Here is an 18,624-nt window from a genome sequence, read left to right on the forward strand (position 1 = left end):
TTCTGAGTTTTTCCTGTTTTATTTTGAAGGCTACTTTTTCTTTTTGTTCCTTATCCACTGTGAGGTTATATTTTGCATTTAGTAGCTCTCTATGCCTAATTCCTGGTGATGTCAGTTTTTTGTCTGAGCTCTTGGTGCTGAACAACTGGAAAGAGGAAGGGGGAAAGAGATGAAGGTTGTGAGTCCTGCAATCAAACTCTGGAGAAGATTGCAGCGCCTGCAGGGCTGTGGTCCTTGTGCTATTTTTATTAATTTACAAAAGAACAGTAGTTTCCATGAAATGTATAAAAATGGATTTTGTGAAAAGTGTTATTCAAATATGAGGAAGTAGACTGTGGTGAAAGTCTCCTCCCTGTTATCATGATTCATGAAAAAGTTGTGAAACATGAAAATTAGGTACAGTGTTTCTTTTGAACATTCTAAAGAGAGGTAAGAGCAAACATAGCTTCAGGAGAAATATCGCCAAATACTTGTGTTTTTCTGCTTTTGTCAAAAGCTTCAGTAAAACATAAATCTTTATTAAAGTACTTCTATTATTCAGAGACAGCTGGACTAACGCTGAACTCAGGATCTTTAAGCCTGAAACGATGAGCCATTCAGACAGCGATGTAGGGGAAGGTAAAGACGACTCTTCTTTTGTTCTGTATAAAAGCTATCCGGTTGTTCAGTGATGACGCGACGAATCCTACTTTCGGGTCTAAAGTAGTCTGCGTTTAATATGGCTTTTGTGTTGTTAACATGTTTAATGTTTTGTATTTTCTTCTATTTGATCTCAAAAAGCTCCTAAAACAGTCAGTGATCCCTGTTGACCTCCCTCGGCTTTTATTACCGCTAATCATTTATTTAAGCTCAGTTTTTAAAACCTTAGGATGTAACTACAGCCCAGCCCATGCAGCAGTATATGAATGACTAACCTCGTATTGTGGATGGATTATCTCAGTTGTTCTCCTGGCTGAAGTTTGGTCCTTTTACAGCATCCTGCCATGCGATTACATTTGTTTCTGACCACCGAGAAAACTCACGTTAACTTTTATCGAGTGGAAAAAAAGTTAGCTTGTTTATATTATGCTAACATAGCTATGTCGCTAGCGGTCACATAGCACATCATTATATACCAGCTAGCCAAACTTCAGTAACCCTACAAACGTCACTGCTGTTTAGTTTTCTGTCTTCATTTATGCTGGAAGTGATAAGAAAGCTGTATGTTTTAATTTGTTTCCAAAACCCCGCAGTCAGGACATGCTATATTGTATTTAGATAGAAGCTAGTGAGCTAACTCCCTGCTAACTTCTAACTCCGTTAAATGTCATAAATTCCGTTTTCATGGATGCCTGGATGTTAAACTCAATTGTTACACCTGGTAGAGCAGAACGCTGATCATTTTATTAAAGATGAAAGACTTTAGACAGTTCTTCAACTCTCAGTAATGCCACAGTGATCGTTTGATATATGGACCTGCAGCGGAGTTTAGACCCAGACACGGCTAGTGACGTCAGACTGAACAACCGGATTTGAACATAATATGTTTATTCTGGAATAAAAACAGGATCATCTGCACATATCTTAAAATCTATCATCATGCTGCAAGTCTAGATGATGATATTTACTTTGCACATTTGCAAAATACAAGCATTCAGACTTTGTTAAGCTTTATTGATAGGAGAAAATGCCAAGACAGACATTTAATTGTAAGTTTAAAGTAGCTTAGAAAATGATAAAAAGAGGAACGATTGGGGCTTGTGATGTATTCAACATGTAGTTATCCCTTATTTAGCATGTCAGTGTTTCTTTGCAGCTGTGGTCCTGCAACCTTTAAACGCTATAACTCATAAATACTAGATCATTACTAATAAATATTACAGTCCTTTTACCTGTACACAGCTACACTATTTTGTGTTATTTAATTATTCCACCCTCTGTCTCCTCTAAATATTCAACAGACGAAGTTTTTGAACCTCAACATGAACAAGTAAACAGAGGGTCAATGGTCACCACAAAAATAGGGGCGGTGGTGGTTGTCTGTGTTCTCCTGGCAACTGCTGTCTTTTTGACGTTCTACTTCTGTGAGTTTAAACACTTTTATTCATAAACTTTATTTAAAATCAATAACATTTCTGATCTGCTTTAAATTACCAAAGAAACAGAATTTATATGTGCTGTCAGCTCACAAATGCACTGGCCATCTTCTGACTTCAGCACTTTATTGCAGCCACAGGAAGTCTGTGAAGAGACGATTTCACGCTCATGAAATACAAAATCACATCTGACATGAAAGATACATCAAAGTCAATACACAAGACAATTCACACACACACAAGACATGAAAACATGGCAAGAGTGTTGGTTTGCAGCTCACGTTTAATTAAAACTAGCAACAAAAAACTGTTATTCACAATATATATGACTCCCTACATTTTTCTTTTTTTATTTAACTGCCACTGTCATTGTGGCATTTTAAAATGCTGTTTCATCTCCCTGAAGAACACCTACTTCCTCAAAATGTCTTGCTTACCTCATGGCACACCCGTTAAGAACCACTGGGCCAACATACAATAAAGCTTAATGTCATTTGGTGTTAGTGTTGATAAGCTTACAGGTGAATGAGTGATCGCTTGGAACAACGTTTGGTTGCTGCTACATGATCTCAGTTTGAGTCACATCATTTGGAGACAGACCTGCTGCTGCTTCACTCTCTCTGGCTCTTTTTGAAATTAAAGGATTTGATGGTGTTAAGCTGTGCTGAGTTATTTCGATTGTGTCACTGATTCTGCTTATAGCTAAATCATTCTTAACCTGTTCATTGTGTCTGCGCACATTTCTTTTGACAGAAAGTTGCTAATGCAGTTATTCTGTGTAGGTGACTGAGTCCAAGTGCAGGGTGGGCATAACCATTTTGCATCATTTGTCTCAATTATGATACATATTGCAAGAAATTAAAAAATAAAAATGCAAAAAAACAAAAACACCTTTTCATTCAAGGCTTGCAATTGCCCCTCCTGGGGACTCAGTCCTACCTTCCCCTGCACCCCTGCAGTATATTATAAAAACAGCATGAATCAGTCTCCACACTTAAAACATCTACTGATCTGGATAAAAGTGATATACTACCATGATGGGTTTTTCATTTGTTCTGATTAATGCATTAATGCACAATGGTCTCTATCTGCAACATGAACTTCTGTCACTATCTGTGAAATTGTAAACTACTGTACATTAGTGCTGTGAAGTACTAATGGTGGAATTGAAATTGCTGTGAGGCAGCAATGCTAACCAATACTTGTGCATAATAAAAGTTGGATTGTACCAGCTGAGGTGACACTTAAGTCTATATTAGTGTTTAGAAAAGAACACTTAACTACAAAAGAGGGTGCATGGTTGTGGGTGAACAGCTCATCACTAATAAATAAGTTTCACTGTTATTAAAATAGTTTTTTATTCCCAGAATTAAAAATACCAGTTTTTACTGAAGCTATTATTGTTTGCTTGTTTTTATCTCTTAGGGTGATTTACTGGAACAACAAAGAACCAGACAACTGGTTCCTCATACCAGCAACTGGTATGAGGAAAATCCTGATGGAGAAGTCTGTGACAGGACGGAGGTAAAAGGTGGCGCTCCTGGCCTGAAGTGTTGGTTTGATAAATGGTGCACTATACCTCAAAGAAATAACTTAACTAGACAGTTTGTATTCGGTTTACATCAAGTTCAGCGTACAAAACAATCTAAGTACAGGGTAAAGATAGTGAAATGACACTTTTCAACTCTGATGTCACCAACTCTTAAAAGAAACTACAAGGACAAACTTAAAGAGAAGTGTTGAATAATATAACATGGAAAACCTATCCTTCTAATTGCTTTACCTGCTTAATCAATTAAATTTTGGTGGGGGGAGAAGGAGGGGGAGGGGTGTAGTCCCAAGTGTCAGAAGGCGAGCGGAGGAGTACGCCCTCAACAGGTCACCAGTTACATGCCAGATATATACTTGAATAATATTTCGTGTCTTATATATTTTGTCTTCATTCACATTGTTATTATGAGCCGCTGTTCTCGTGCTTTCTGTGAAACAGTTTCCAACCATTTATTTTGTTTTGTTTTTCTATTTTTTTAAGCTTTTGCAAAAACTATTTCCTGGAAAAGTTTGAATGACACTGATCCAGAAAAAACTATTGTGCTTGATGGAAATAAACACCTCCAGTGTTGACTTCTTGTCAATGTGTTTTCAATATTTGAAAATAATGTGGTTACTGATTGCTGTCAGACCTGTTGAATCAAGAAATCACTTAAAGCCATTGACATCTATCAGTCTGGAAATGGTTACAAAGCCACTTCTTCGGCTTTGGGACTCCAGTGACCACAGTGAGACTCTTTATACACAAATGAAGAAAGCAGTGGGGAATCTTTCTATTAGGGGCCAACTTACCAAAATTACTCCAAGAAGACATCAACGACTCATGCAGGAGCTCACAAAAGAAGCCAGAACAACATCTAAAGAAATCCCGGCCTGTCTGGTCTCAGTTAAAGTCAGAGTTCACAAGTTGACAATAAGAGACTGGACAAAATGAACTGACGAGACAAAGGCTGAATTTTTCACACAGGGCCAAGTATTTGGCACAAAGTTTTTAAAAAATAAAGTATTTTTTTAACACGTCCATGTAAAACATAAATTTTGAACCATTTGCAGCATTTTAAATGAGGACAATATTAACTAACATTTCAATAAGCAGAGATTATTAGAAGCAACTGAGCGTGATTTATTGATATACAGAAATTAATTAAGCTATTTGGTGATTAGATTCAGATGGGCCATGACAGCAAAATTGAATCCCAGTGGTGATAAGAATTAGGGAAGTACTTCCCACAGTCTAGACGCTAGTGATGGCGATGAAGATGGAGGTTTGGATGGAGCCTGAGTAACATGGGAGAGGAGGTGGGTTGCATGGAGGCGACTGCAAGGGAGAGTGACGGATGAGCAGTGAGATTTAAAGCATGCCAAGTGGAGGCTGACTGCCCTGAAGAAGGCAGGCAGAAAGATGATTGGACTAGACCTGTGATGTGAGCAAGTGTGGGAAAGTGAAAGTGATGCAAAGCCTAGATTAGCCACCAAACATGTGGGAAGCAGACTGATGTGTGACTACAGATCTTCCTTACTGAACTTACTGATAAACTCCACTTTATCTGGTAAGACAGTGAAATTGCCATGTCACATTAATGACCCGTCTACAAATTGAACAATTTCAGAGTTCCTCAGTGAAAAATTGAGAAGATTTTCAATATCTTATCTACAGTACATAAATCAAAAGATTCAGACAATCTTGAGCAAACTCTTTCCACAAGGGAGAAACCTGAAAGTCAATATTGAATGCCTGTGATCTTCCGACCCTCATGCGACACCAATTTTAAAACAGGCATGACTCTGCAATGAAATCCATGCATAAGCTCCGGAACCCTTCCAGAAATCACTGTATGCAAAAGCAGCTAACTGTGCTATCCACAAATGCAGGTCAAAGCTCTGTCATGTAGAGATGATGCCATGATGATGGCACCATAACCCAGAAACCAGAAACACCACCATCTTCTTTGGGTTAAAGCCCATTTAAAGTTGACTGAGGCAAAGTGGAAAACTGTTCTATAATCAGACAAACTGAAATCTAAAGTTAGTTTTGGAAAACTTGAACCTCACATCCTTTGGACTAAAGATGAGAGCAACCATCCAGCTTGTCTTGAATGTGTGTGTACATCTGGAAAGCCACCAACAATGCTAAAGGTAGATACAGGTCATTGTTCACAAACACTGATACATTTTGAAAAGTAAAGAAAAAGCTAAGTCATGCTCCATAGATAGTGAACAATTGTATTTTGGCCACTAAGTTCCTCTTTTATGCTGCACAATGACTGTTTACATTTATGCACCTAAAGCCTGTTAAAAATAAGGGGAAAACATATATACTTAAAAAATAATCCACAAAAAAGAAATCAATCCTCACTTGATGCTTCTGCAATTCACATTAGATGTGTATGCGTTGTATGTTGACCATGATTAGTTTCTAAAGTTATTATAATTTAACAAAATGATTACAGGTAACAGCAATGAGAACAAATGGGGATTTTCCGGACTAGGGGAGGCACAGGCTTTTTCATACTGTTTCTATGTAAGTGCTTTCTAACATTCACACTCTGATGGATGCACTGGAATTAGTATCTTGCTCAAATATAATTGCCTTGTAGACAGGGATCAACCCACCAGCCTTCTGATTAGTAGGTGAGCTGCTCTACCTCCTGAGCCACAGCCACCCCAAGAAAAGCAACTACGGTAGCTCTTGCAGCAGCAGGTGAGGTAATGATGAACAGGGATCCACTTCTTGTGGCCAAAGGAGGGATCCACACTGGGAAAACAAGGAGAGATGATATTAGTACTCGGGGGGAGCAAGGTACACAAGGAGCAGCTAAAGCATGCCTGATAAGTTGAATGAACTTGTCATTTCAGCAACACCAAAGGACCTGAAAACCCAGAGAAGATAACTAAAGTGGATGATGACAGAATAATTTAGTAAGTAAGAAAAACACTCTCATAACATCTACCAAAATCAAGTACACATTCAGGGAATCAGGCTCATCATTGTTCATTTACTGTGGGTGTATACGCTGCTGTTCAGAGAGGGGACATTAAATGACATGTTTACTAAAATACATCAGTTTAGCAACATATTTGTGTTTATTATTTCACTGGCTTCAACTCTTTCAGTATAATTGACAAGAGGTCATGATCACAGTCTGTAAAAAAGAAAAGTTTTCTCTCTTCTTCTTTTTATGTTAGACTGAGGCCAGACACTACATTGACCCACTATTACTTTCATAATGCCATAGAAGAAGAAATTGTCTGCCTCTTTGTGAATTAAAGCACAATTGCATAACACTGCCACAAGATGGTGCCCCCTTCCTTTTAGTTGTGTTAAGCTGGAGCATAAGGCTGTACTACTAAAAGAGATTAATGGGTTAGCATGCTATTTTGCTAATGTTCCTTTGCACTCTCCACTAGTTGGGAACATTCCCATAACATTGGCAAATGCAGAGGTGGCAAAAGACCAGGCATTCTTTACTTAGGTAGCAGTACAGATACCTGTGTAAAATTGGCTCAGTTGGTGGTTTGAGGCATGATATAAATCAGGGCACACAGTTAGTGGGTGTTCTCCATCGCCACCTAGTGGGCATAAGAGGTGTTCACTCTGCTGACCCACAGCACACCCAAGCTGCAAGTCAAGTCGACCACAGCACAGAACAACCTAAGCGGGTCTGGTAGTGCAGGGGCCCTCTCATCGCTGTTTACAGCTTCAATTTTTTTTAAATCCCCTCTCACCCTGCAGGCGGTCTTTTATCCTTCAAGCTCAGGTCCTCTACCAGAGGCCTGGGAGAGACTCCTAGGACTGTGCTCTTCTGGACAGAGAAACACAGTTCAAGCTCTTCTCTCAGCCCTTGGTACTTCTTGAGCTCTTGTGCTCCTTTTACCTGATGTTGCTATCACTTGGTATAGCTACATCTATCACTGTGGTCGTGTTCTTTGTCCGGTTGGTTAGTCACCATCGGTTTGTCCATCTGTCTGGAAGTCATTCTCAACAACCCTAGGGGTTGTGCCTAAGGGTGGGTTTAAAAAATGTATTTTCCGATTAAAATCAATTTTAGCTTAAATAACGTGATGTTGATTCATTAAATCCTGAATCGATTTTTAAATATAAATGTATTTTGCCACAAACCCCAGAATCTCAGGTTAAAGCTCACAAAACCATTTCAACAACCACCAAACAGCTAAAACAGCAAATGAGAGCAAGTAAACAGATTCTCCACAAAGATGTGAACACAGACACAAACACATCCCTCCGTTCACCTGATGACACGTACATATACATGCCGTTGGGTGTTGGAAACCGACATCTCACAGATTCTGAAGCTGTAGGTTTCATCACTCTCCAACCATAATTCACTGAACCAGCAGCAAAAGAGGATGAAAAGTACACTTCCTACTTTGGCTGTTTTGTGATTTTAGTGTTTTCACCACAATAAAATGGCACTTCCTGCACATCTCTCTCTCTCAGTGTACTTCAAGAACAGTTTCCCATCTCAAATCTCTGTTTTCTGAATTATTCGCTTGCTTATTGAGCAGCAGTCTATCATTGTTTACAGCGCTGTAGACCTTGTTTTGGGGGGGGGGGTTCAAAAATGACCTCTGACGAGAAAGCCTAATTTCTGCTGTTTAGTATGAAGACAACTTTTACAAACTATGCCAAATTGCAAAACACTTAGCTGGGTCTCCAACAAAACCTCTGTAAATTTGCTCTCAGCAGCATCAGGTAATGTTCATATGTTGTTTCATGGTTTTCTTCTATTTTTTTAACAACTGCAGAATATTTTTAAGTAACATTTTATCTGCTATAAAAAAAAACAGGCCAGGAAAATCTCCTTCATGTTTTTCTGTTTTCTCCTCAGTTACGTTGACACAAAGGTGTCTGCTGGGATGCTCACACCTCTGATGAAGTCTCACAAGTGTCAGCTTTGTTTTTATATAAAAATATGGATATGTACTGATAAATGATCAAAATTATAATATTTCTGACTGTCTGAGTCAAAACTGAATCAGAATCAAATCAGTTAAAGAAATCAAAATCCAATGTGAAAAGATACAAACAAAGGTTTATTCTGCAGCTTGTAAAATACCCTTTAAAGCAAACGTATTCGCAGTTTTACTTTACCAAGTCAACACGAATGCAATAAAATAAATTTTGATAAAGTTTGATTATGCCAGCTAAATATAAGCTTTATCACTTCCACTTTGCCACACTGTCAAGCTGTTTGTGTCATCACTGGTGTAGTCCAATCACCTTCTCCCGGCCTTTTCCAGGCCAATCAGCACTCATGCCACGTACTTTATATCTCACTGCGCATCTGTCTTTCTCCTTTGCAGATGCTTTTGTGCAACCCACCTCCTCCCCATCTCCACCTCTCATCTCTCAAGCCACCTTCATCATCACCATCAGCGTATAGGCTCGGGTCCTGCTCTAATCCCTTTCACAGCTGGGGTTCCGTTCAGCTGAGACGGGCAAACCGCCAAACATTTATCTATATTTTAGAATAGAATAGAATAGAATTCAACTTTATTGTCATTGCACATGCACAGGTACAGGGCAACGAAATGCAGTTTGCATCCATCCAGAAGTGCTTTAGTGATATAGATATATTACAATATATATTAGCAATAATATAGATATGTGAGTATATTACAGAAATGGGTCTATTATGGTATGTTATAATGTACACGGTATGAAGTATGTTGTGAATATTCTATAACTATAAGTATGTACAGGCTGTAGTGAGTACAAGCTATGTACAGGCTATGAACAGGATATAAATATGAAAAACTATACAGAATATGAAATAAATAACTTTACAGAATTTGAGATATACAGCTATACAGAAATGGGAACTATGCAAGTTGTAAACAGTTGTAGGATTAAAGATTATCGAATGTACAGAATGATTATTTACACAGAGCTATACAGTAGTGCAGTTAAGATAAGTGAGGGTGTAGATAGTTTCTACAGAGGCTATATAAAGTGCTAGTGGTTGTGAGTGGTGGTTCAGTCCATTTTATTATTGTGTGTTTGAGGGTACAGTTGTCCATTGTGGGTGTGTGTATGTTCAGTCCATGAGTTTAACGTGGGTCAGATGTCAGGAGGCAGAGTTCAGGAGTCTGACAGCTGTGGGGAAGAAGCTGTTCCGGTACCTGGTGGTCTTAGTCCGGAGGCTCCTGTGGCGCCTCCCAGAGGGCAGGAGGGTGAAGAGTCCATGTGATGGGTGACTGGGGTCTTTGATGATTTTCCCAGCCCTTTTCAGACACCGCTTCCTGTAGATGTCTTTTATGGCAGGAAGTGGTGCTCCGGCGATGCGCTGGGCAGTTTTCACGACCCTCTGCAACGCCTTCCGGTCCGAGGCAGAGCAGTTCCCGTACCAGACTGTTATACAGTTGGTCAGGATGCTCTCGATGGTGCAGCGATAGAAGTTCACCAGGATGTCTGAGGACAGGTGGTTCTTCCTCAGAGTCCTCAAGAAGAAGAGGCGCTGGTGAGCCTTCTTGACCAGCTTGGAGCAGTTGGTTGTCCAGGTGAGATCCTCGGAGATGTGGACTCCCAGGAACTTGAAGCTGCTCACACGCTCCACAGCCGTCCCCTTAATGTGGATGGGTGGATGTGGGTCAGCATTCCTCCTGTAGTCCACGATCAGCTCCTTGGTCTTCTCGGTGTTAAGCAGCAGGTTGTTTGTGTCGCACCACTCAGCCAGACGATCCACCTCCTCCCTGTAGGCGGCCTCATCGTTGTCACTGATGAGGCCAATCACCGTGGTGTCATCTGCAAACTTAATGATGGTGTTGGAACCATCAGCAGGTCTGCAGTCGTGGGTGAAGAGGGAGTAGAGGAAAGGGCTCATCACACAGCCTTGTGGTACACCGGTGTTCATCGTGATTGTAGATGAACAGCGGTTATCCAGCCGGACATGTTGGGGGCGGTTGGTCAGGAAGTCCAGTAACCATTTGCAGATGAGGGAATTGATGCCCAGGTCTGTCAGTTTCCTGATGAGTTGTGAGGGGTGGATTGTATTGAACGCTGAACTGAAGTCTATAAACAGCATTCTGGTGTAGGTGTTGTTGTTGTCCAGGTGTGAGAGGACAGAGTGCAGTGCGATGGAGACTGCATCCTCTGTGCTCCTGTTCTGGCGGTATGCAAATTGGTGGGGGTCCAGGGTGGGGGGGAGACAGGATTTGAAGTGTGCTAGGACTAGCTGCTCTAAGCACTTAGTGATGATGGGGGTGAGTGCTACTGGGCGGTAATCATTGAGGCAAGATGGGTTGGAGTTTTTGGGTATCGGGACGATGGAGGTGGATTTGAAGCAGGCCGGTACCACAGCGTGGGCCAAGGACAGATTGAATATGTCTGTGAGCACTCCTGCAAGCTCCCCAGAACACGCTCTGAGAACACGCCCGGGGATGCCATCAGGGCCTGCAGCCTTGTGGACATTGATCCTGCTCATTTTGTTCATCAATGAATCATGTTTATTCCTTTGAATGATCTGTCCTTACTGAAATGTTTGTATAGTGTTAAACAAGCAAGAGTGAAACATGTTTTAAAAAATATTTGGTAGTTTATTGTAAAAAACTAAAATTACAAGTCTGTGCAGCAAAATAAAACTTGACTCGCGCAAGAGAAAACCTTTAGCATGTCATAATACACTAATGTAACGTCAGGCATAGAAACTAAAAATAATTACTGTATTATTATCAAACTTGCTGTATTAATAAATGTACAAAGACGTATTATTTATTTGTTTCAAAATAGTTGAAGTAAGCAGTAGAAAGACCCTCCTCCCCATCCTATCAGGAAGTTGGTTTTTTTACAGAGAGCTGTGAAAGGTGTTGTGGTTCACTTGAAAAACCTGAAGTGAGGGTCGCGGAGGTGAATCTTGATGCTAATCTTTCTTTTAAATATAGAAGGAACTGATTCCATATAAGCACCAGTTTGCTGTTTTGTTTTTGTGATTCAGACACAGGTGGACTAACTCTGAAGTCAGGAGTTTGAAGCATCAGCATGATGAGCCGTCCACAGAAATACAAAGAAGGTAAGAACATTAATGTGGTGGTAAATCAACAGGGAGGAGAAAAATCTACACTTTTTATGAACAATGCTGTTTTCATACAATATGATATGTAGTGGAAAATGATCCCAATGTAGCTAAAATATCTTAAGCCTGTGTTCAGGGTTTTATCAATTTATGAAAAAAATAAGAAAGTGTGTTGATGTCTAATATACAGTGTGTCAAGATTCCCGTTGCGTTGAGTTTGAACTATTTATTAAATGTTTATGTACTTGTGTGTTCACTTTCTGTCTCCTCTAAATCAGGTCAAGCTCCTGACTCTCAACATGCAAAATCAAACAATGCGTTAAAGCTCAGAGTGGCCGTGCTGGTTGTCTGTGTTCTCCTGGTATCGGCTCTCGTGGTAACTTATCTCTGTGAGTTTGTAGTTCTATTCATGTAGCATTATGTAGCTTTTCATGTGTCTGGTTTATCATAAATTTACATGAGAATCAGGATCTTTAAAAAAAAAAATTGTGATTTATGACTTTTTAATTAATCTACATCATACTTTTATTTTAAAATTCTAAAAGGCTTCAGGACACATTTGTCCTGTATTTTAATTAAAATACAGGACAAATGTGTCCTGTATTTTAATTAAAATAAAAACATTTTTAACAGTAATTTAGCTGTTAATAATGTCCAGTGAACTATACTATCACCTAATTTCCTCTGACAATAAGCATCAAGTCGTTGCTTCTGTAGCGCTACAGAAGCAACATATACAGTCAAATTTGTATTTATTAAAGTTATTAAAACCTGTCAGAAATAGTCAGTCATAATGTTTTACTTTACATTAAATTATTTTTATAGTAATTTATGTTAATATATTTAACTTGTTATTTTTATTTGTAATTGACATGTTAAAAATAATCTTCAACTCAGACATTCTTCTTCATGAATCTTAAGCAACACACTAGCCATCAGTGAAAGTTGTCTGACTAAATGTCTGACTTGCCATTTATTTTTAACATATTAATTATATTAATTTTTAATATTAGCATAAACATACTAATTATATAACATTTAAAACACATGATTTTACCATACAGTTATATAAATAAAATACTTGATTCATACTGCATTCAGTTAATGAAATATCAATTCATAACTAAAAAAATATGAAAATTGTGTTATAACATATCTATAATAGGTTATGACATAATCAAAATATGTCAGAAATTTATTACCGGTTTTAGTGCAACCTCATCAATGTAATTTTGACAGGATGTTTTGTTAAATATTCTTTATCACACTCGGACCAAATCTGAAGGAATTCACAACTTCTTGTCACATATCAGTGATGTCCAGACAAAAATAAACACATCAATAAAAAAAAGAAGATTTTAAGCTGAACCAAATCAGCCAAGTTACTCTACTCTCTGTTTATATGGGTATATTCTTTACCTGCATGCTACCAAAGCCTGCTCAAATGTGAACAAAATCGTGACTACAAGTTTGCTGAAATAATATCAGTTCTAGTAACAAGACCTTCTCCTTGGCTATGACTCTGGAAAATCAAAGCCAGATATTCTTTACGGAGATTAAGTGAAGCCAAAAACAGTACTGACTGAGTTACATTTTTTTTCTTATTTAAGTGTTTGAGCTTTTGAAAACCAAGGAAATGCTCAGAAAAATTGAACTGGAGCGGGAAACTGTTAAAATTCATGTCACAGGTAAGAAAATGAGACTCCTACACTGCAATTGTGGACTTTCAATTTTGTTTATGACCTCAGGAATTCAATCACATAACACGACATTCTCTAAACTTTTACTTTACTTTCCCAACATTCATTTTCTATTCTGTTTTTTGTTTGTTTTGTTTTTGTTTTATTTTTTTCAGAGAGATTGCCTGAAATCAAACCATGCAATACAGTGATGCCCACATGTCCATTGCAGCCTGAAATGAAAATAAGTAAGTTATTAACTTTTCGCCATGACTTGTACCTGCAGAAAGAGATGGAATAAAAACATATATACAGGATCAAAGAGCATCCTGCGACCCCAGAATAAAAAAAGAGACGATTGTGATGAAAAATTTATTGAGTAAACTTTTTTAATTTCTTTTTCATAACAGTAACAACAACCTTGCAGCACAATAAAGCCTACAACCACAACCTCACACCTCCTGAAGTAAACATGAGTAAGTTTTTAGATTTTGTCTTTGACAATGTTTTTATCCTGTGATTGAAAATAAAGTTGATGGACTGACAGAAATGATAAGATAAACTGTAGTGCAGCACAGAGGCACCTCCTTCTGCCTCCAAATCTCACAAACATAACATGATTTGTTCCACCTGAAGAAATATCTTCCTGTAATCTCTTAGATGAACCATGTTATAAATGTGAGGATGACTGGAAGGAACATGGAGGAAATTGCTATTACTTCTCCACCAATTCATCCTCCTGGAATGAGAGCAGCTGAAAGCCCACAGAAGATAACTAAAGTGGATGATGACAGAATAATTTAGTAAGTAGAAAAACACTCTCATAACATCTAACAAATCAAGTACACATTCAGGGAATCAGGCTCATCATTGTTCATTTACTGTGGGTGTATACGCTGCTGTTCAGAAGGGACATTAAATGACATGTTTGACTAAAATACATTAGTTTAGCAACATATTGTGTGTTTATTATTTCACTGGCTTCAACTCTTTCAGTATAATTGACAAGAGGTCATGATCACAGTCTGTAAAAAAGAAAAGTTTTCTCTCTTCTTCTTTTTGTTAGACTGAGGCCAGACTGGACACTACATTGACCCTTATTACTTTCATAATGCCATAGAAGAAGAAATGTCTGCCTCTTTGTGAATTAAAGCACAATTGCTAATATGCCACAAGATGGTGCCCCCTTCCTTTGTTGTGTTAAGCTGGAGCATAAGCTGTACTACTAAAAGAGATTAATGGGTTAGCATGCTATGTTGCTAATGTTCCTTTGCACTCTCCACTAGTCGGGAACATTCCCATAACATTGGCAAATGCAGAGGTGGCAAAAGACCAGGCTTCTTTACTTAGGTAGTAGTACAGATACTGTTGTAAAATTGGCTCAGTTGGTGGTTTGAGGCATGATATAAATCAGGGCACACAGTTAGTGGGTGTTCTCCATCGCCACCTAGTGGGCATAAGAGGTGTTCACTCTGCGGACCCACAGCACACCCAGCTGCAAGTCAGTCGACCACAGCACAGAACGACCTAGCGCGTCTGGTAGTGCAGGGGCCCTGTCATCGCTGTTTACAGCTTCATTTTTTTTAAATCCCTCTCACCCTGCAGGCGGTCTTTTATCCTTCAAGCTCAGGTCCTCTACCAGAGGCCTGGGAGAGACTCCTAGGACTGTGCTCTTCTGGACAGAGCAGTTCAAGCTTTCTCTCCAGCCCTTGGTACTTCTTGAGCTCTTGTGCTCCTTTTACCTGATGTTGCTATCACTTGGATGCTACATCTATCACTGTGGTCGTGTTCTTTGTCCGGTTGGTGAGTCACCATCGGTTTGTCCATCTGTCTGGAAGTCTTCTCAAAAACCCTAGGGGGTGCGCCTAAGGGTGGGTTTTAAAAAATTTATTTTCCGCATTAAAATCAATTTTAGCTTAAATAACGTGATGTTGATTCTTAATCCTGAATCGATTTTTAATATAATGTATTTTGCCACACAACCCCAGAATCTCGGTTAAGCTCACAAACCATTTCAACAACCCCAAACAGCTAAAACAGCAAATGAGAGCAAGTAAACAGATCTCCACAAAGATGTGAACACAGACACAAACACCTCCCTCCGTTCACCTGATGACACGTACATATACATCCGTTGGGTGTTGGAAACCGACATCTCACAGATTCTGAAGCTGTAGGTTTCGTCACTCTCCAACCAGAATTCACTGAACCAGCAGCAAAAGGGATGAAAAGTAACTTCCTACTTTGGCTGTTTTGTGATTTTAGTGTTTTCACCACAATAAATGGCCACTTCCTGCACATCTCTCTCTCTCAGTGTACTTCAAGAAACAGTTTCCCATCTCAAATCTCTGTTTTCTGAATTATTCGCTTGCTTATTGAGCAGCAGTCTATCATTGTTTACAGCGCTGTAGACCTTGTTTTTTTGGGGGGGGTTCAAAAATGCCTCTGACGAGAAAGCCTAATTTCTGCTGTTTGTATGAAGACACTTTTACAACTATGCCAAATTGCAAAACACTTAGCGGGGTCTCCAACAAAACCTCTGTAATTTGCTCTCAGCAGCATCAGGTAATGTTCATATGTTGTTTCATGGTTTTCTTCATTTTTTAACAACTGCAAATATTTTTAAGTAACATTACATTCTGCTATAAAAAAAAAACAGGCCAGGAAAATCTCCTTCATGTTTTTTTTTTCTCCTCAGTTACGTTGACACCAAAGGTGTCTGCCTGGGTGCTCACACCTCTGATGAAGTCTCACAAGTGTCAGCTTTGTTTTTATATAAAAATATGGATATGTACTGATAAATGATCAAAATTATAATATTTCTGACTGTCTGAGTCAAACTGATCAGATCAATCAGTTAAAGAAATCAAAATCCAATGTGAAAAGATACAAACAAAGGTTTATTCTGCAGCTTGTAAAATACCCTTAAAGCAAACGTATTCGCAGTTTTACTTTACCAAGTCAACACGAATGCATAAAATAAATTTTGATAAAGTTGATTATGCCAGCTAAAATAAGCTTTATCACTTCACTTTGCCACACTGTCAAGCTGTTTGTGTCATCACTGGTGTAGCCCAATCACCTTCTCCCGGCCTTTTCCAGGCCAATCAGCACTCATGCCACGTACTTTATATCTACTGCGCATCTGTCTTTCTCCTTTGCAGATGCTTTGTGCAACCCACCTCCTCCCCATCTCCAACTCTCATCTCTCCAAGCCACCTTCATCATCACCATCAGCGTATAGGCTCGGGTCCTGCTCTAATCCCTTTCACAGCTGGGGTTCCGTTCGGCTGAGACGGGCAAACCGCCAAACATTTATCTATATTTTGTTCATCAATGAATCATGTTTTCCTTTGAATGATCTGTCCTACTGAAATGTTTGTATAGTTTAAACAAGCAAGGTGAACTGTTTTAAAAAATATTTGGTGTTTTGTAAAAAACTAAAATTACAAGTCTGTGCAGCAAAATAAACTTGACTCACGCAAGAGAAAAACCTTAGCATGTCATAATACACTAATGTAACGTCAGGCATAGAAAACTAAAATATTACTGTATTATTATCAAACTTGCTGTATTAATAAATGTACAAGACTATATTATTTGTTTCAAAATAGTTGAAGTAAGCAGTAGAAAGACCCTCCTCCCCATCCTATCAGGAAGTTGTTTTTTTACAGGAGCTATGAAAGGTGTTGTGGTTCACTTGAAAAACCTGAAGTGAGGGTCGCGAGGTGAATCTTGATGCATCTTTCTTTTAAATATAGAAGGAACTGATTCCAATAAGCACAAGTTGTCTGTTTGTTTTTTGTGATCAGACACAGGTGGACTAAACTGTTATTAAAATAGTTTTTTATTCCCAGAATTAAAAATACCAGTTTTTACTGAAGCTATTATTGTTTGCTTGTTTTTATCTCTTAGGGTGATTTACTGGAACAACAAAGAACCAGACAACTGGTTCCTCATACCAGCAACTGGTATGAGGAAAATCCTGATGGAGAAGTCTGTGACAGGACGGAGGTAAAAGGTGGCGCTCCTGGCCTGAAGTGTTGGTTTGATAAATGGTGCACTATACCCTCAAAGAAATAACTTAACTAGACAGTTTGTATTCGGTTTACATCAAGTTCAGCGTACAAAACAATCTAAGTACAGGGTAAAGATAGTGAAATGACACTTTTCAACTCTGATGTCACCAACTCTTAAAAGAAACTACAAGGACAAACTTAAAGAGAAGTGTTGAATAATATAACATGGAAAACCTATCCTTCTAATTGCTTTACCTGCTTAATCAATTACATTTTGGTGGGGGGAGAAGGAGGGGGAGGGGTGTAGTCCCAAGTGTCAGAAGGCGAGCGGAGGAGTACGCCCTCAACAGGTCACCAGTTACATGCCAGATATATACTTGAATAATATTTCGTGTCTTATATCTTTTGTCTTCATTCACATTGTTATTATGAGCCGCTGTTCTCGTGCTTTCTGTGAAACAGTTTCCAACCATTTATTTTGTTTTTTTCTATTTTTTTAAGCTTTTGCAAAAACTATTTCCTGGAAAAGTTTGAACGACACTGATCCAGAAAAAACTATTGTGCTTGATGGAAATAAACACCTCCAGTGTTGACTTCTTGTCATTGTGTTTTCAATATTTGAAAATAATGTGGTTACTGATTGCTGTCAGACCTGTTGAATCAAGAAATCACTTAAAGCCATTGACATCTATCAGTCTGGAAATGGTTACAAAGCCATTTCTTCGGCTTTGGGACTCCAGTGACCACAGTCAGAGTCATTATACACAAATGAAGAAAGCAGTGGGGAATCTTTCTATTAGGGGCCAACTTACCAAAATTACTCCAAGAAGACATCAACGACTCATGCAGGAGCTCACAAAAGAAGCCAGAACAACATCTAAAGAAATCCCGGCCTGTCTGGTCTCAGTTAAAGTCAGAGTTCACAAGTCGACAATAAGAGACTGGACAAAATGAACTGGCGAGACAAAGGCTGAATTTTTCACACGGGGCCAAGTATTTGGCACAAAGTTTTTAAAAAATAAAGTATTTTTTTAACACGTCCATGTAAAACATAAATTTTGAACCATTTGCAGCATTTTAAATGAGGACAATATTAACTAACATTTCAATAAGCAGAGATCATTAGAAGCAACTGAGCGTGATTTATTGATATACAGAAATTAATTAAACTATTTGGTGATTAGATTCAGATGGGCCATGACAGCAAAATTTAATCCCAGCGGTGATAAGAATTAGGGAAGTACTTCCCACAGTCTAGACGCTAGTG

The 18,624-nt window shown here is 38.8% G+C and overlaps 1 protein-coding gene and 1 long non-coding RNA gene across 2 annotated transcripts in view; both read left to right on the forward strand.

Annotated features, from left to right (window-relative positions):
- Positions 1–470: 470 nt before the first annotated feature.
- Positions 471–4,007, forward strand: LOC120726509. Its single transcript, XR_005694332.1, has 3 exons — positions 471–618; positions 1,941–2,063; positions 3,501–4,007. It is a non-coding gene; the product is annotated as an uncharacterized LOC120726509 (long non-coding RNA).
- A 7,465-nt stretch (positions 4,008–11,472) lies between these two features.
- LOC120726498 (C-type lectin domain family 4 member E-like) overlaps positions 11,473–18,624 on the forward strand; it is a 68,324-nt gene continuing 61,172 nt past the window's right edge. The window contains exons 1-2 of the mRNA XM_040020111.1: positions 11,473–11,656; positions 11,938–12,048. Coding sequence (XP_039876045.1) covers positions 11,626–11,656; positions 11,938–12,048 — 142 coding nt within the window. The 5' untranslated portion in view covers positions 11,473–11,625. The remainder of the gene's footprint in view (positions 11,657–11,937; positions 12,049–18,624) is intronic.

This window comes from Simochromis diagramma, unplaced genomic scaffold (genome assembly GCF_900408965.1).
Source record: "Simochromis diagramma unplaced genomic scaffold, fSimDia1.1 OVJJ01000753.1, whole genome shotgun sequence".
NCBI classification, from domain to species: Eukaryota; Metazoa; Chordata; class Actinopteri; order Cichliformes; family Cichlidae; genus Simochromis; species Simochromis diagramma.